Below are 20229 nucleotides of genomic sequence, written 5' to 3'. Positions count from 1 at the left end.
ACCCAAGAATGCCAGAAGGTAGGATAAGGCCACTTGACCCACAAATTTGTGACATAGAATCTGATGCATAGAGAGTGTTTACCAACTAACAATGATATTGTGTATCAAGGACATGGATCAAGCTGTGATTGCTCCCTGCAGTAATGAATGTTTCTGTTATACCATTTTCAGCAATACATAAACATGTTATAAATTTACAAATGTTTCACAAAAACAAATTAAGCAAAGTCCAGATGAAATATGCCAAACTCTGAAAGGCAGATATAAATATCTGACATAAAATGCTGGAATGATGTTTTCACCAGGGAATTTACAAACTTGAGGTTACCAAACACAACTTGCCAGAGAAGAGTATTAAGGAACATTTTGCCTTTTGGAATAGTGAAGACTTAAGAGAAATTATTTGGGATGAATATTACTCCTTAATCTTCTAATTCCCAAAGAAACGTGTGCTGAAACACAGCATACAGAGCAGTTAATCTACATGAATTAGGAACGGTATCCACAGGAAAAGGAAGGGCACACTCAAGTTGGGTAATATGATGGTAGTAGTTCCAAGGATTTTACAAAGGTCTGGGGAAGACTGGGACCAACAAGAGACAGCACAGCATCCGCCAGCCGGCAATACCCTAAAGCCACGGCCAGCCTGTTTCCAAGGGGGTAAGGGAAGAAAGTGGTGACTCAAAGTAGACAGAGATGGCCAGAACTTGAGGAGGGGTGCAGTGACTCCACAAGAGGAAGCCAGGAAAATAAACACCCCAAACTCGTTCCTCTCCTGCCTACAAAATGCGTTCCCATCTCTCTCACAGCCTGCCCCATTCAGAAGTCAGAGGGCAAGGGAGCCTGTCACTGTTGTTCATAAAAGCCAGGTTTCCAGGGCACAAGGTACGGGACCAGGTAAGGAAAGATGGACTGGATCTGGAGGGCAAATCACCACGTGAGGTCAATTTCAGCTTTTTGTTCTCCTCTTCTTTACCAACAAGTAAAGAACTGTCACAACATGAACCTTTTCAAGAGATGTCTGGAAATGACTGAATTACCAAGACGAACTAATGAAGAACTTCCTGTAAACTGTGGAGAAGCTTTACCCCAATCTGGGCCAAAGGTTACATCTGCGTTTGGCAGACCAACCGAAGTCCTTGAAGTTCCTACCAACAGTCCTATCTCATCCGAGATTTGCAGTTAGCTAATATGCTCTCCAACTTCTCTTTGATCTGCATGGTGAGAAAACCCTCCCTGTGGTGTGTTTAATTTTTGTGAGAAAGAGAACACTTCAAACAATTTTCACAGTTTAAATTCTACAGAGGTTTGCATAAAACCCAAAGATGAAATCATGTTATAGTAAAGAGCCCCTTGAATTGTTTCCAGGCCCAAATACTGGAGTGTGTAGCCCTTCCCTTCTCCAAGGGATCTTCCCAACTGAGGGATCAAACCCAGGTCTCCTGCACTATAAGCAGATTCTTTACCAGCTAAGCCACCAGGGAACCCCCAGTAAAGATCCCCTTGAACTGTTTTCACTGTATTTCAGAAGACAGTTATTTCTTACCAGTATTTCTATGCAAAAAGTAATTCTTCTATACACTCCAAGATCTCATTTAAGTGATGCCCAAGACCTGGCAATATTAACCAATAATGACACACATCAAAATAATGGTTATTTCTGATGGGAGGAGGGCTTAGGCTCAGAAAAGGGATAAGGGAAACTTCAGGGATGCTGCTAGAAACTTCCTGTTATCTAGACCTGTTTTACATCTTGATACAAAATCACACGTACATGAAGAATCACTGAGCTGTACAATTAAGATCAGTACACTTTACATGCTTCACTACTTACAAAGGTTTAAGAAAATACCCTGTTAAATGACTTTCACAATTACCTCCTCAGCAAACACCTTAACGATGAAAAGGTTTGGGTTTACGCATTTACTATGGGGTCAACAAACTACGGCCCACAGGCTGCTCATCCCTTTTATACATGGAATTTCACCGGAACACGGCCGCTGGCTGCTTTCACACAGCTGCCGGGTTGGAGAGTTGTAGCAGAAACCTATGAAGTGCAAAGGCTAAAGTATTTACTACCTGACCCTTTAAGAAAAAGTGGGTCACTTCCTGACTTCAACTTCAAATCATATATTTAAACCATCCCTTTGTAGGAATAATTCAAATCAGTCTCACCCAAATACCAAAATAAGAGGAGAAAGATTCAAAAGACAGCTTAGTAAATCACTCAGTTAATTGTAATCAAGAATTTCATAAAATGCTAACATGGGGGTGGCAGCATTTTGCCTTGAGCCGCACCATGGGTTTAAGATAGATCAAAAATTAGCACTTACTTTGGCCTCACAAACTGCTAATTTTTTGTTTTTGTTATTGCCAATATTTTAAAAATAGGAACATATGCTTTTTTAAAAAATTAAGGATTCTGGCATCTCACTAAAAAACAAAGGAAGATGGAGCAACATTAGAAAGATATTCCTACAAAGTAACAATGAGCTGAGGTGACACCAGTGATGCTAAGGCTAAGATGCAGCTGACACTTCATGCTGTGCTTGCACTGCCACGGTTTTAAATTCTTATTTTATACTGGAGTACAATGGAACTAACAACATTGTTAATCACCTGTCCCCCTTTCTCATCACAGAGGTGACAGGAAAATGAAATACTGCTTCTCTGTCTACATGAAAAGTAGGAAAAGACAAGTCAGATCAAGGGTCAGGGGTTTCTTAACACTCAACTCACTCATTACCTGACTACCCTGTGAGTGTTAATTTGCAACCTCAGGTTTAAGCAATGGCCTCTAGGGAAAACAGCAAAGAGCTATCAACAGACCAGAAAAGGGAAATAGTTCACCAGATTCTTTCAAATATCAAGTGGTAGGGATCTCCCCTCTATCTTCTAAAGCAGCCCTACTCCTATTCTGGGGCAATTCTGCCTGTTAAAAAGTTTCTTTGTATTATTTCTGCAACCTCTTACCAGTCTACTATTGTTTCAAGACAAAAAGATTAAAAAAGGAAGAATCTTTTCCTTAAACTGATTAGAAATGTGTCTTCCTTCCTATACCTTGCTGCTGTTTAGTCGCTAAGTCATGTCCGACTCTTGGTGATCACAAGGACACAGGCTCCTCTGTCCATGGAATTCTCTAGGAAAGAATACTGGAGTGGGTTGCCATTTCCTTCTCCAGCGGGTCTTCCCGACCCAGGGATCAAACCAGCACTTCCTGCATTGGCAGGTGGAATCATTACCATTGCGTCACCAGGGCCTTAACTGTACAGGACAAACTTAACCCCTTTTCTACCACAAAGTTCTCTCTCGACAGTTACCCAGACCCCCAACAAGAGTCTCCTTTCTCAAGAACTAGAAGAAAAGCCAGACTTTCACCTCTCTTGCTTCTGAGCATTCATTCAATGGGCAAATCTTGACTGAGCACCCACCACGAGCACTATTTCTAGACTCTTTGAGGACACATCAGTGAGCTATGCTCCTGCCTTGTGGAACGTACACTAAATTAAATTATTGTGTCTCTCTAACAATGTAGCATGAGCTCTCACTAGACCTTCCAGTAGCCATACTACACTACTGTTATTGTACTTACAGTCCACCAAATTTCCTAATTCTTCCAGATATACACTGCTCAAACTGCTCAAGCAACTGACAGTTCAAACTTCTTTATGGTCATCATAATCTTTTACAATAAGATAAGTACTAATTTTTTAGAATCAGTCTTTTTCTTCAATCTGTCAAGAACTTCCAGAATGTAAATTTCTTCTCCATCTGAATGTACAGCCTATCTCTTCTGTTTCTTACTGTCTGTAAATCTGATATATAAACTTTTTGGTAGAGTCATCCAAGTTGGTCATGAAAACTGCTGAACAGGGGAGTGCTGAGGTCACTAAGAACCCCGTCCACCAGCACCCACCCAGACAAGACATGGATTCGTTACTCAGTCCTCATGGCTTCTCTCACTCAACAAGCTGGGTCCACCTGGTTGTCTTATCATATTTACATCTGTGCACAAGAATATTATTATGTTTAGGTCAAACACCTTCCTAAAGTTCAGATATAGTATGTTCACCAATATTCCCTAATCACCTTGGGGAAAAACGAACGGAAGGAGCAAAGTTAAAAAGAAAGAACACTGGGGTTTCCCTGGTGATTCAGAGGTAGCAAATCTGCCTGCCAAAGCAGAAGACACAGGCTCTTTCTGATCCAGAAAGACTCCACACGCTGCAGAGCAACTAAGCCCATGCGCCACAGCTATGGAGCCTGTGCTGCAGAGCCCGGGTGCCCAGAGTCCAAGCTCACAACAAGAAAAGCCACCACAATGAGAACCCCACCCATCACAACCAGAGAGTAGCCCCTGCTCTCCACAAGCACAGCAAGACCCAGCACAGCCAAAGATAAAATAATTTTTTTACAAAAATGAAGAACAATGGAGGGAGGATAGGTCATTGCATAGCTATAATAATACATAGCATTCCAAAATAAACCAGAAGTCTTTAAAATACTAGGCTTATTTTAAAAAAGGAAAAATGTTTCTAAGATGGTAATCAAATCACTGTTTAAAAAAGGCATGCTGTCTTTAAGACAGGGCTTCCCAGGTGGCTCAGCGGAAAAGAATCTGCCCACCACTGCAGGAAACTCAGATTTAATCCCTGGGTCAGGAAGATCCCCTATAGGAGGAAATGGCAACCCACTCCAGTATTCTTGCCTGGAAAACTCCATGGACAGAGGAGCCTGGTGGGCTACAGTCCATTGGGTTGCAAAAAAGAGTCAGACAAGACTGAGCACGCACCACACACACACAAAATGAACTTTTATACACACTACAGCTTTGGCCATGGTATAGCTGAAGACAATCAGTAATTTAATCACTGGAAACAATATTCTACTGTTAAAGCCAAGCCACTTTTTCCCCCAACTAAAAGCTTTTTGCCTTCAATACAGTCAATGGTGGTTATTTAAAAAATGGAAATGTCTTTGATTTCCACAACTATATTTGAACTCTAAAATTCTGCAGTTCCCATTAGGGGGTCAAGTTGAAATCATATTTTAAAATGTTAATACATATGAATAAGGCACAAAGCATGACACGCAAAATAACCTTTAGCACTTGGAACTGAAATGAAATAAAATGGTAATGCATGAATATGATAGCGACTATTGTCCGGCACAAATTCTGAAAACATGTTATGCATTTTAAGTGAATCTTATACTTTAAACAAACTTTGAGTTTCATCTTCAAGCTTTAGCGTTAACATCCAGCAAAAGTAATTATACAGACACAACCTGGGATCATTGATAACCAGGCAAAAACTAGGTTATAACTGAGGTTTTTTCCCCCACTAAAAACAAAAGTTTAATCCAACAACAGTATTATCAGGTTTATGTGAGGCTCAATAACTTTAAGAAAATAAACTATAAATACTTTATTTGTATAGAGAAGTGTTGATACAAATTATTTAAAAAATAGTAGTAGCCAAATTTTGACTATTCATACCTTTTTTGTCTAGATGTTAAACTTACCTTGAAAATAACAAAATTGTGACTTATTGCAAAATACTCTAAATTCATCATTCTTCAGTAAATTCCCAAAGCAAACAGTAATAGTTTTATTTCACTACTAAGGTAATTGAAGCACACCACTTGACTCTGTCTTACATCATCTATGACACTTAAGGTTTCTGTTTCACAGTTCAGTGAAGGTGTCTTAAATACAAGCACTGCTTATACAAAGTGTGGACTTGCACCCTGCCACGCTATGTCCTACTGCTGGAATTCTCCTCCTCTCGAAACTCAGTTTGAGAAGTGCGGAATGCTAACCTCCAAAGCACTTTGCCCTCCAAACTACTTACCTGAATATATTTCCGCTGTGTCTCATCATTTAAAACATGTGCAACGTGCTTGGAAAAAATCTTTTCCCTGCCAGTTCTGGCGTGGATGCCAACCATAGTAACACCAATGGGCCAAGGGGCGTTTCCAATGGCCATCTGAAGATAGGCATCATTAGCCTGAAGAGAGAGTTTACATAGAGATCAGAAAGGCAGAAATATTCTGTTGGTCCAAGTTTTTCATTTAAAGTATTTCACAGCCCTACATGATGTAATTTTCATCCATCTCTTAGGCATGTTGAAAATATTACTATTCCCATTATTCAAACAAAAGAAATTAGAACAGGGGTGACTGACTGCTTGCCCACAACCACAAATGTCTGTGGAAAAACAGAAACCAATGCTAACTAACCCAGTGAGTAAACAGACAAACATTCTTTGCAGCCTTCAGGCATTAAATATTAATGCGGCTCAGATCTGGAAGTACTAGGTAGGTAATCTGATGCACTGATACAGACTCCAGTCTGAGTCTCTGTTAGACCCAGTCTTCTCCATAGGTGGTCACAGGGAAGACAGAGGCTAACTAGTTTTTCATAATCCCACCTGAAGCTACATCCTCTCCCCACACAGCAGTGTGGGCCTCTGAAAGTAGCGTGGGCTCTGTGTGCTGAGACCATCACATTGGTCCCAAAGCAGATGTGTAAACAGATTAAAAACTGGCCCTCGAATAGCTCAAGGATGAGATCGTTTCACTTTGGCCCCCCAAAACCTCCTACCTGCCAAGAATCTTAAAAATAAAAGCTACAGTTTCCCTGGTGGCTCAGTGGTAAAGAATCCACCTCCCAATGCAGGAGACACGGGTTCGATCCCTGGTCCAAGAAGAGCCCACGTGCCATGGAGCAACTAAGCCCGTGCACCACAACCACTGAGCCTGTACTCTAGAGCCTGGGAACTGCAATTACTGAAGCCCACGTGCCCTAGAGCCCATGCTCAGCAAGAAGAGAAGCCACCACAATGAGAAGCCTGCACACCACAGCTAGAGAGCAGCCCCCGCTCACTGTGACTAGAGAAAGTCTGCGCAGCAATGAAGACCCAGCATAGCCAATGAATAAATAAATAAAGTTATATCTTTAAAAAATTTAAGGCTACAAAATGAGAAGACAGAAAGCAACAAAGACAAACAGCTTTTTCTAAACCAAGCGTGGCTACTCATGGAGGGAAAGAAGGAAAAATACAAAACACAAAGCAAGTAAATTCTAGAAGACCCAATGGTGTCAGAGAGGCTTATACAGCCAGGACTCAAAGAGATTTTAATTTCAAAAATCAAACACCCATGAGACTGATAATGCAGAATTTGACAAGGGTATACACATTTTTAACCACTGATTCTTGTGCCTGAGAAATCACTGGATATTAACTGATAAAATTTCCAATATTTGGTTTCCCCCAATTTTCAAAGAAAACTGTCCAAATATTAAAGTTTTAGTTCTGTCTATACTTTGTGTAAAATAAACTTTCACCAGCTTCTCACATAATATATGAGAATGAGAAAAGTACCAAGGAGAAGCCATGGTTTCGAGCAGACAAGTGACCTGAATTCTCTCTGCAGTGATGGTGACCTTATCCATCCATCTCAATGGGATCACCCTTCCTAAGCAACAGGCAACTCACAGAAACTACCCGGAATTAAAGCTGACACTCATAAAATAGAAACAGTTTCTTTGACTAATGAACTGGCCCCCATGCAGAGGGAGTAGCTCATCAGGGAGCCCTTCAGTCACCCAGGATCACCGAGCTAAGGACAGACACTCAGAGCACAGGAATAAGCAATGGCTTCCCCGCTTTCCTGGTAGAGCCTGTCTACTGCTCTGGAACTGTCACTGGAGGTGCTGCCCGGAAGTCCTGCCCTCCTCCTCCTCTCTTGGAAGACACAGCCCATGGGAGCCTCCCTCCTCAACTTGGCTGACGGCCTACGAGCGATGGCATACTTCCAATGCCGCTAGTGGTACAGGAGGCCCTTCTCTTCCTGTTCATCACCACCAACTGAGAGGCTTCCACCCACCTTTCTAAACTCTGCCCTCAGAGCACGTGGACACCAGATCTCTCTCCTCAGCCACCTCCTCTCCAAGTCCATTCAGGAATAAAAACTGCAGCAAGGGGAAGAGTCCTCCCTTACTAGGCTCTGCTATGTTGCAGCACTGAAAAGGGAGCAAGGAATTCTGGCAGCCTGACCTGGAACATTTTCTCAGAGAAACCAGCCTAAAAGTGGTTAAGTTCCATGGTATCATTAGTTCAACAGTTCAGCTATATTATAGATTAAGCAGGCTTTCACAGCTGGCCTGAGAAACTGATCTAGTAACTTGCTTCTATGGGAAAATTTGTTCCAAGCCATATCAACCATCTATAAACTTAGAAATTCAGTCCCATTCATGAAATGAACACTGCCTATATCCAATTTGTGCTCTGCAGAATCTTTATACCTTCCTTCAAAATGACTAAAAAATAAAATGTGGTCTGAAAATTTATTTATTCACACCTAACAATATTTATTCATATCTAACAATAAAGCTGACAATAAATTATAAAATGTAATGTTTTTAAAATTTATTTCACATTTATTCTTAAATCTGCTATTAAAATACCCCCACATGAGATGAACGTATTATGCACACAATCTAGATACACTCATAAATATATTCCGATGCACAGCATGACAATGTACCTTCACGTATTCCCTCTGCAGCATGAATTTAATAATATCTGTTATGGATTCTTTAATATCAGCAGGAAGATTCTGGAAAAGGAAAAAAAATAATTATGGAAGTTCAGTATGTAGTTATAGATCACTTGTATCCTAACTTTATATATTCTATTTTTAAAAAATCAGTTAATGAAAGCATTTTTTGAGAAACCTCACCCTCTTCCGTAGCTTCCTGAAAAGGGGTCTGAGATAGGACTCAGTCTGTTTCTGAGTAGCACTGTTCAGTTTACCCTGCACACTGCGCTTCACATAATCCTCTCTGGCATTCAGCTCTTTAGCCCAAACACCAAGAAGAAACTGTGGAAAGAAAGGGTAAATTTAGACTACAATGCCACCCAGTGGTTTCATAAGCACGAACGTTCTCTGATGCACAAAACAGTATACATTCATCCTCAGAGTAAATGTCTTAACTGATTAATATTAGTTGCTGATGTTTTAATGAACTGTTTCTGCTTAGTAACTCTTGGATGTTTTAAAGCAGTGCTTTTGGCAAGTCACAAACCTCCCTATTCTACACATATTCCTAGCTCAAGTATAATCCATTTCCCACCTAAAAAGAAACCCAGGCTGAAATATGAAAAAGTTCCTTTTTCAGGCCAGAAACTCTGCGCCCCAAGTGTCTGGGATGAAATAGGAAGAAGTTTCACAGGTAACTGTTTGATAGAAATAAACTTTTACTTGTATTTCTATTACATAAAATTTAACCTGCCTAGACTTATCAGCCATAATGCCATGTGCTGTGATATTTAATCAATTTTCCAAGGATGATGATGCTGTATCTGGACTTTGTACTTTTGCAGTAGAGACCACAATTCAATTAAAAATTCCCTCTAAAACACTTGACCAAAGAAGGAAGGAAAAAAGGAACGAAAATACAAGAAACTATGACCAGCCCCCATCCCCCCTAGAAAACTACCCCGGTGCTCCTTGAATTTAACTACACAAAGAGCATCCTTTCTGGAGGCAGCTAAACAGTGAAGGCTGAGGAGGCCATATTCCCCTAGTGGTGTTACCTATGCATGTGCTATTGGGAGAGGCTGTCACTCAGAGGAAATTCTAGTCCATACTAGATCCCATGCCCTAGCTAATTCCATGCAAAATTCTCAGTGGGTTAAGAACCTTGATGACCGATTATGTTGCATTTAAACTGTAAATACAAGTAAAAGCATTTCTTGCATTTAAATCTCTTGGTCTGAATAGAAATATTGATAATTGGTGGAAGAAATGTTAAAAGGAATCTGGGGTTTGCACATACTCTACCTAAACCACGAAAGAGAGAAAATCTGGAAAGATAGAATGAGCTACTGATAATCCTGTGAAAGGTTACCCAAGTGTTTGCTTTTTTCACTGCCAATGTCTTGCCACTTTGTCCTTATGTCATCTCTCAGAGAAGCTTCTGGAACCCTCTCCTTATTACACTCTTTCCCAGGATGTTTAAAAAAAATTTTTAATCCTTAAAACTTCTTGTTCATTCTACTGCTATGAATTCTTTTCTGTGTGTTTGCAATAATAAGTCAGATTTACAAGTGCCATGAAGATAGTAAATATACATTTTGTTTAACCTCTATATGCAAACACATACCAACATTATAAACACTACAAATGCAGAAACGTTTAATGAGAGTCTCCTTTTCCAGTCTTTAACTCTTAAACAATTCAGAACTGTAAGACCAAAAAAAAAAAAAGTAAGACCAATTCTTATCTAAAGAAAACATCCTCCTTTCCTAGCCAAAAAGTACATACCTTAAGGAATTTGGTAATGATGTCCATGTCTTTATGATCATCACCTTTTCCTAAAGACTCTCCCAGAGCCTGAAAAGAAGGAATGTTTCTGTTTGTTAGTCAGGAGCAACAGCTGAATATATATGCTATTAACGTCAGTCCAAACGTGGCTCTTTATCACACGTACGGTCCAATTTTGATTTAAAGCCTGAGAGAATTTCTAGATAGGTTAAAAATACCAATTTGCCATTTAAATTTAGACAGCATGTTATCTTTTGTGAATCTAAAGATAAAGGGAGTGACTGCTAATATATGTGAGGTTTCTCTCTAGGGGAATAAAAATGCTCTAAAGTTGAACTGTGATGACAGTTGTACAAACTTGTGAATATACTAAAAACCACTGAATTGTACACATTAAGAGGATAAATTGCATAGTATGTGACTATCTCCAAAGTTGTTTCAAATGCCCAGAACTGGTTTGCTCACCAGTTTTATTTCAGTAAAATTATTATTTCAGTAAAATTCAGGGGGTGGGAGTACAAATAAAATAACCTCCTCACATATGTACACCTAAACCTAATTCATGTTGATGTATGGCAGAAATCAAACCAATATTGTAAAGCAGTCAATCAATTAAAAATAAATATATATTAAAAGATGAATAAAAAGGGGGAAAATCTCAAAAAAACAAACAATAACCTCAACTACAATCTCACAGCAGTCAACATGGGTTAAGAGCAAGGAATGAAAGGTAACAGAAAAATGAGTTTACAATTATTAAGAAATTTAAGTCATTATTTTTGCTCATGCTAGACAGATAATTCAAAATTACTTCAAGTATTATTACATATATCACTCCACATTCAATACACTGGCAAAAATAAGAAAGCAAGATATTGCCAAATGTTGGCAGGGATGTACAGATATACTGCTGATGGTGGAGTAAAGACTGGTACACCCATTCCAAAGAGAAACCTGACAGTATTCAGACAAGTTAAGAAGCAATCTTGTTTCTGGTCCAGAGGGGTTATGTACAAGACTGTCTGTCACAAAACTATCTGTGGTAATAGGAAGAGGGGAGCAATCATGCTATAATTAAAAGGCACTGAAAGTCACACTGTATAAAATACTATGTAACAATTAAAATCAAAGGTTTAGATGACATAGAATATCAAGGATGGAACTTGAAAATAAAAAACAGAATGAAGAATTTCACAGTAAAGCATCATTTATGTACACCGCAGCACATGCATACAAAACATTACTGGTTTTACAAGACCATCAATAAATATAAAAGGATGTACACATCAAACATATCAGAATGAATACTTTTGAAGGCAGGAAGGAGGGGAATGTGTGTAGAAAATGAGAAAAAAGGGAGTGAATAAACAACAGGCATGAAATAGAAGAAGGGCCTTTGTAACGACCAAAGATGCCAGGGTGCAGTGAACTGAACAGTCTAATGAGCTCAACCATCGGCTCCAGGAAATGAAAGGTGGGGTGGGGGAGTGAGGAAGGTGGTGGAGGGATCACCTCTAATTCTTCAATTGTGGTGTTCTCTTCGTGAACTTTCAAATCATTCTGGGTGTCTTCTTCTCCAGGCTCTTGGCCACCCACAAGTTCATTGAGGTACTGCTGATCAATCTTATCCAAAGCTGCTTTCAGATCATTCCTCAATCCCTAAGGAAAAGTAAAAAGTTACACCTAGTATGAAATTTCATTGATGTTTCACTTCTGATTTTTTTCTCTGATAAGGAGTATAATTCATTTTTTTCTCCACAAGGAAACTCAAACAATATTTCAGTTTATTATACAGCTATCACTACTGTCCATTCAAAGTCAATTCTTATGAACATATTCAAATGTAAAAGAATATATAATACTATACTATAATAGCTAGTCTGACGGTCAGAAAAATAAAAAATATGAGTGACAAATCCAATTAAGAATCTGCATAAATGCTGTAATTTTCTAATGAGGCCTGAGAGAGTGACCAGGTACTCCACCCATTTTCCTGGTTCACTGAAAACGTCTAACAAATCCAACTGCTTTCAACTTCCAAAACATTTGGCAACGTCAACAGTATAAAGCCAGAGTCTCAACCACATTTATTCACTTCTAGTTTGTGATCATTTGATTAAAATGGAAGCCTTAAAGACAGACCCTTATCATATACCACATATAAAAATTAACACAAATGGATCAAAGACTTAAATGTAAGGGTTAAAACTATAAAACTGTAACTTTTAGAGTTAACTACAACAGAAAATCTGATTTAAAATAAGCAAAAGACTTGAATAGACAATACATAATGGCCAATAAGTAAATGAAAAGATGCTCAACCTCACTAATCATTGGGGAAATGCAAACCAAACCACAGAGGTACCACTTCACAACCATCAGGATGGATACTATCAACAGAAAACAGAAAATAACAACGTGGCTAGGATATGGAGAAACAGACCCATTGTGCACTGCTGGAAATGTAAAATAGTACAGCTGCTGTGGAAAATGTTAGGGCAATATCTGAAATAGTTAAACATACCTACATCAAGGCACATTAAACTGTCAAAAATGTTAAAGACAGTTCCTACAAGAGAACACAGGCAGAGCACTCTGACATAAATCTTAGCAGTATTTTCTTTAATCAGTCTCCTAAGGCAAAAGAAATAAAACCAAAACCAAACAAATGGGACCTGATTAAGCTTAAAAGCTTTTGCAAAGCAAAGAAACCATCAGTAAATTGAAAAAACAACCTACTGAATGGGAGAAAATATTTACAAATGATGTGACCCTAAAGGGGTTAATATCTAAAATATACAAACAGCTCATACAACTCAATATCAAAAAACAACCCAATCCAAAAATGGTCAGAAGACCTGAAAAGACATTTCTCAGAGAAGACATACATATGGCTAACGGGCACATGAAAAGATGTTCTACATTACTAATTATTCAGTTCAGTTGCTCAGTCATGTCCAACTCTTTGCAACCCCATGAATCGCAGCACACCAGGCCTCCCTGTCCATCACGAACTCCCGGAGTTCACTCAGATATTCATACCCATGGAGTCAGTGATGCCATCCAGCCATCTCATCCTCTGCTGTCCCCTTCTCCTCCTGCCCCCAATCCCTCCCAGCATCACAGTCTTTTCCAATGAGTCAACTCTTCGCATGAGGTGGCCAAAGTATTGGACTTTCAGCTTTACCATCATTCCTTCCAAAGAACACCCAGGGCTGGTCTCCTTCAGAATGGACTGGTTGGATCTCCTTGCAGTCCAAGGGACTCTCAAGAGTCTTCCCCAAAACCACAGTTCAAAAGCATCAATTCTTTGGCACTCAGCCTTCTTCACAGTCCAACTCTCACATCCATACATGACCACTGGAAAAACCATAGCCTTGACTAGACGGACCTTTGTTGGCAAAGTAATGTCTCTGTGTTTGAATATGCTGTCTAGGTTGGTCATAACTTTTCTTCCAAGGACTAAGCATCTCTTAATTTCATGGCTGCAGTCACCATCTGCAGTGATTTTGGAGCCCCCCAAAATAAAGTCTGACACTGTTTCTACACTTTCCCCATCTATTTCCCATGAAGTGATGGGACTGGATGCCATGATCTTCGTTCTCTGAATGTTGAGCTTTAAGCCAACTTTTTCACTCTCCTCTTTCACTTTCATCAGGGGCTTTTTAGTTCCTCTTCACTTTCTGCCATCAGGGTGGTATCATCTGCATATCTGAGGTGATTGATATTTCTCCTGGCAATCTTGATTCCAGCTTGTGCTTCTTCCAGCCCAGCATTTCTCATGATGTACTCTGCATATAAGTTAAATAAGCAGGGTGACAATATACAGCCTTGACGTACTCCTTTTCCTATTTGGAACCAGTCTGTGGTTCCATGTCCAGTTCTAACTGTTGCTTCCTGACCTGCATATAGGTTTCTCAAGAGGCAGGTCAGATGTGCTGGTATTCCCATCTGTTTCAGAATTTTCCACAGTTTATCATGCTCCACACAGTCAAAGGCTTTGGCATAGTCAAGAAAGCAGAAATAGATGTTTTTCTGGAACTCTTGCTTTTTCCGTGATCCAGTGGATGTTGGCAATTTGATCTCTGGTTCCTCTGCCTTTTCTAAAACCAGCTTGAACATCTGGAAGTTCATGGTCCACGTATTGCTGAAGCCCGGCTTGGAGAATTTTGAGCATTACTTTACTAGCGTGTGAGATGAGTGCAACTGTGTGGTAGTTTGAGCGTTCTTTGGCATTGTCTAACTCTCTCTCTCTCACACACACAAAACACAGGAATATTACTCAGCCATAATAAAGAATGGAATTCTGGCACTTGTAACAACATGGATCGATCTGAGAGTATTATGTCTTGTGAAATAAGTTAGACTGAGAAAGACAAATACGGTATGATACCACTTATGTAGAATCTAAAAAATAATACAAATGAGTGTATATGCAAAACAGAGACAGACTCACAGATACAGAAAACAAACTTGTGGTTACCAATGAGAAAAAGAAAGGCGAGAGTGACAAATTAGGGGCACCGGATATACAAACTACATTTAAAATAGAGAAGTAACAAGGATGTTGTATGCTGCAGCAGTCGCTTCAATCATGTCCAACTCGGTGCGACCCCATAGACAGCAGCCCACGAGGCTCCCCCGTCCCTGGGATTCTCCAGGCAAGAATGTTGTATAGCATGGAGAATTATACCCATTATTGTGTAATAACCTATAATGGAGTATAATCTGCAAAAAATACATCACTATGCTCTCTATCTGAAGTTAACACAATATTGTAAATCAATTACACTCTACTTTTTTAAAAAAAAAAGTTACAGAAAGGAAAGAATCTTAAAAGCAGCAGGAGAAAAACAATTTGCTTTGTGTAAGGAACCACCCTCAATAAGACTATCAGAATATTTTTTTAACAGAAACTTTGCAGGCCAGGAGGGAGTGGCACAATATATTTGAAGTGCTAAAAGAAAAAACTTCTGAGAACACGCTACCCAGCAGTTATCATTCAGAATTGAAGGAGCAATAAAGTTTTTAGACAAGCAAAAGCTAAGAGAGTTTCTAACCACTAAACTATCCTTGTTAAGAAATACTAAAGGGACTTCTTCCAGCTGGCAAGAAAACATATGAAAGTATAAATCTCAGTGATAAAAGTAAATGTATGGTACAGGTGATAAATTAATCACTTATAGAGCTAATATGAAGACTAAAAGACAAAAGTAGTAAAAATAACTATAAGTGCAGTAACTAGTTAAGGGCTATACAACACAAAAAGATGCAAAATGTGGTATCAGAAAAAAATGTGGAGGGAGAGGAGGAAAAGTGTTGAGCTTCAGAATGTGTTCAAACTTAAGTTATTAACTTTTAGACAGTTCTGGTTACAAAATGAATAAGTCACATGGATATAATGTACAGCATGATGACTAAAAATACTACACTGCACATTTCAAAGTTACTCAGAGAGTAGATCTTTAAAAAAGTCTTCATCACAAAAAAAAAATTTTTGTAACTACATACAGTGATGAACATTAGATTTACTGCGGTGATCATTTTGCAATATATACAAATATCAAGTCATTATGCTGTACACCTGAAATATGTTATACGTCAATTATACCTCAACTTTTAAAAGTACAAATAAATTCTGCTGCTACTGCTAAGTCGCTTCAGTCATGTCCGACTCTGTGCGACCCCATAGACGGCAGCCCACCAGGCTCCCTCGTCCCTGGGATTCTCCAGGCAAGAATACTGGAGTGGGTTGCCATTTCCTTCTCCAATGCGTGAAAGTGAAAAGTGAAAGTGAAGTTGCTCAGTCGTATCGACTCTTAGCGACCCCATGGACTGCAGCCTACCAGGCTCCTCCATCCATGGGATTTTCCAGGCAAGAGTACTGGAGTGGGTTGCCATTGCCTTCTCCAACAAATAAATTCTAGTATTGAATAATATCAGAATACAGCAGGTTGTAGTAAGTTAATATTAAAAGCTAGAAAATTTCTCAAGTAATGAGACATGAGTAGCAGAAAAATTAAATCCGGTAACAAAAACTGAATAGTGCATGTTAGCATTTTAGACTCTTTTGATAAGGAAAGTGACTTGGGATATAGAAGAGGAACAAATACTGCTGAAATGAGGCATTACAAAACCACTTAGCTCTTTCCAAGGATTTAGGTAAGGAAACTTTAGATAGGACTGAAAATAAAAACAAATTGCTGTGCATGTTAATAATATAAGTGAAGAAAATGTTTTAAATTCATTTATGTTTTTAAAAAGAAGTTAAACATAGAATCACCATACAATTCAGCAATTCCACTTCTAGGAATATGTGTAAAAGAAGAGAAAGCAAGGAACTCGAACAGGTATTTTTATACCTGTGTCCATAGCAGCATTATTCACAATAGACCAAAAGGTAGAAGCAACCTACCTGTCCAACAAGGATGAATGGATTAACAAAATGGCATCCATACGTACAATGGGATATTAGCTTTAAAAGGGCAGGAAATGCTGACCTCTGCTACAACGAAGCTGCACCTTTAAGTCAGCATGCCTAGTAAGAAGGCCAGACTTGGAGCCTTCAGGTGACCTCAGCCACAACCCTCACCTGACTGTATCACAGGTGAGACCCCAACCAAAACACTACCCAGCTTAACCCAATCGAACCACAGAACGTGATGGAGAATGACAAACTATCTTAGGACACAAGGTCTCAGAGTGGTTTGTTACCATCACAAATGACTGAGAAAGATTTTATGATAATGAATTGTTTTAAGATGTAAGTTTTGGGGTGGTTTTTTATACAACTACATATAACCACATCTGTCTCTCTCAGTAACTGAAAGAGCAAGTAAATAAGTAAATAAGGCCACAAAAGATCTAAACACCACTGTAATTGACATTTCAAAAGCATAAAGCATACTCTTTTCAAGAGTCCATGGAATATTCACTAAGATGGATTATAAGCTGAGCCATAAAACAAGATCAGAGTTCTAAAAGTAAAGCTGAAACTATTAAAATTTCAGAAGAAAATACAGAAAATACCATCTCTTTAAGATCTTAGGGTAGGCAAAGCATTTTCTTAAGCAAAACACCACAAGCAGTAATTATAAAGTGAACTTTGTCAAAATTCAAGAGTCCTGCCCATGAAAAGACACCTTTAAGAAAACAGGTAAAGCTTAGGAAAAAAATAGATACAAAACATGAATTTGTATATCTAACGAAGAATCCAGGTTATACATAAAGAACTACTATAATTCAAAAACAAAAAGCCCAACTGAAACATGAACACTGCATAGAGAAAGATGTGGCTAGTAAGTCTATAAAAAGATGCTCATAATCTTTAGTTGTCAGGGAACTGTGAATAGAACCACATGAGATACTACCACACAAATAAGAGAATGGTTAAATTTTAAAGACTAACAATAACAAACACTAATGAGACAACACTGGCAATATCCGGCATTTCTTAAAAAGTTGAGCATACATATACTGTTACTATTTAGCAATTCCACTTCCAGAGACATAAAAATGTATTTAACCTAGGAGAAATAACATAGAGCCAAAAAAGATTTGTGTAAGAACGTTCACAGCAGTTTTAGTCATAACAGCCCAAGGCTATTGTGATATATTCATATTACTGAATATCACCAGCAATGAAAAGGAACAAGTTACCAACATCCACAATAACATGGATGAATCCACAAAATCTTACACAGAGCAAAAAAAGCCAGACATGGCCTCTGTGACTCCACCCAAGTGAAATACTAACACAAGTAAAGTCCATTGACGGTGACAGAATTTAAAACGGTGGTTGCCCAGGAATGGAGGAGGAAGAATCCAGGGACTGGCCAAGAAGGGGTGCTGGGGAGTTTTCATGTGTATGTGATGAAAATACTCTATATCTTCATAGGGGTAGTGGCCACACACTTGCAAGCATTTTCAAAATGCACTGAATCGCATGCTCAAGATGTATGCCTTTTAAAAGAAAATTTACATTCAGCAGCAATAATCTGGCAACTTCATTTTTCCTTTTTTCCTTATAATAAGGCAATTATTTGAAGTCTGCAGTATTCTTAGCTATGTGGTACAATGATATTCTAGCTTTGTTCTTCTTACCTTGTTAACTTCCGGTGTGAGGATCTCTATTTTTCTTAAACGTTGAAAAGCATCATAATCTGTTTCTCCAAATAGTCTGATTGGTTCTCCTCTTTCTCTCAATCTTCTGATAACCTATTTAAAAAAAAGAAAGAAAGAAAGAAACAATAGTAATTTCTATTTTAGAAGACTAAACACTTACTTTGAAAATTAGATGTGAAAGTAAGTTATATTTGTTTTTTCTTTAGTTTTCCACGAACAGATATACTGAATTACTGTCACACCTTAAATAACCCTAATGGTTTAGGTCATTTGGTGAGTGTTACAGAAAGGACCAATTTGTGTAGTAGGCAACATAAGAAAACCATTAAGATGGGAAGGAGTGATAACATTCATACAGAAGGAAAAAAAAAGTCTGGAGTCAGTTGATAAGCCAATGACCACAGACAGGCAAGGGTCAGCACTGTAATTATAAATTAAAACCCAAAACTAGTCCCTTAGACAAGAAAGTGAGTTACAAATGGGTGGAGGGGGCACATGCAGGGCTTTTGGAGGGCTGATAATATTCCTCCTTGACTTTGGTAATGGTTGTATGAGTGTCTGTTTTGTTTTGCAACTGTCCACTATATTGCACATTTTACACACACTCTGTATACATGCTGTATTTCATAAAAAGGACTAATAAAAATCCTAATTAAGCAAATAAGCTGTAATTAGAAAAAATTACCAAGAACTTAGTCTGGGAACTGAAATAGCATCACACTTAGAAACCACTGGCAAGGCTTCCACGGGGTTAACTGAAACTAAAACTTAGACGTCATCTAGTGCTATCTCCCGGAGAAGGTGATGGAACCCCACTCCAGTAGTCTTGCCTGGAAACTCGCATGGACAGAGGAGCCTGGTAGGCTGCAGTCCATGGGGTCACGAAGAGTCGGACATGACTGAGCGACTTCACTTTCACTTTTCACTTTCATGCACTGGAGAAGGAAATGGCAACCCACTCCAGCGTTCTTGTCTGGAGAATCCCAGGGACGGCGGAGCCTGGTGGGCTGCCGTCTATGGGGTCGCACAGAGTCAGACACGACTGAAGTGACTTAGCAGCAGCAGTGCTGTCTCCAATCAATGCAGAAATGACCTCAACAACACCTTCTTCAGGCCACTGTCTGACGAATGACAGGAATCACACCTCTTCATGGAGCAGCCCACCTCATCTTTGGATAGTTATACTATGCTTTTCAAAATAAACAAAAACCTACTTCTTTCAATTATCTCAGCTTTATGAAAAGACAGAATACTCAATGTTTTTTCAAAATTAGAGCTGTGGTCAATGGATCTGTTTTCAAAAATCTCTAATATTCCTCTCTTCAGGCCAAGTATTCAAAAGTCCTTCATCTAGTCTTCACATGACAGCTTCTGGAGTCAGCCCTCCTTTCCTCTGAACATTTCGTTTTGCTCAAAGTTCATTTCATTGTGTACTTTGTGTATATAATCTTAACTCTTTTTTCACATGAGTATCTTAAAATTTTGCTGTTGTTGAAGGAAAATAATAGTTGATATTGACCAGGGTATGGACAAAGCCTATAGGCTAGAGTATGAACTGGCGGAACGTGTTTACAGAGCTCTCTCGTAATTTATATCCAAAGTGTTAGACATGTATTAATATATAGGCTTTAGTAGACTCTGGAAATCATATTTCTAGAAAATTTTCCAAAGGAAACTAATCATATATTATTACACATGCAATGACATCTGTATAAGGATGTTCATCTCAGTATAACCTATAAAAGGGAAATACTGAGGCAATCTAAATGACCA

General features: G+C 38.8%; 1 protein-coding gene across 1 annotated transcript in view; it reads right to left on the bottom strand.

The window, feature by feature from the left end:
* Window positions 1-20229, bottom strand: part of PRPF18 (pre-mRNA processing factor 18) — a 58667-nt gene that overhangs the window by 15787 nt on the left and 22651 nt on the right. The window contains exons 5-10 of the mRNA XM_052650568.1: window positions 18436-18549; window positions 11845-11991; window positions 10333-10401; window positions 8746-8886; window positions 8551-8622; window positions 5853-6008 (exon numbers count right to left, since the gene is read on the bottom strand). Coding sequence (XP_052506528.1) covers window positions 5853-6008; window positions 8551-8622; window positions 8746-8886; window positions 10333-10401; window positions 11845-11991; window positions 18436-18549 — 699 coding nt within the window. The remainder of the gene's footprint in view (window positions 1-5852; window positions 6009-8550; window positions 8623-8745; window positions 8887-10332; window positions 10402-11844; window positions 11992-18435; window positions 18550-20229) is intronic.

The sequence above is a fragment of the Budorcas taxicolor genome, chromosome 13 (assembly GCF_023091745.1).
Source record: "Budorcas taxicolor isolate Tak-1 chromosome 13, Takin1.1, whole genome shotgun sequence".
Classification (NCBI taxonomy): Eukaryota; Metazoa; Chordata; class Mammalia; order Artiodactyla; family Bovidae; genus Budorcas; species Budorcas taxicolor.
The sequence above is the reverse complement of the archived record's forward strand: the minus strand, read 5'-3'. Positions and strand labels throughout refer to the sequence as shown.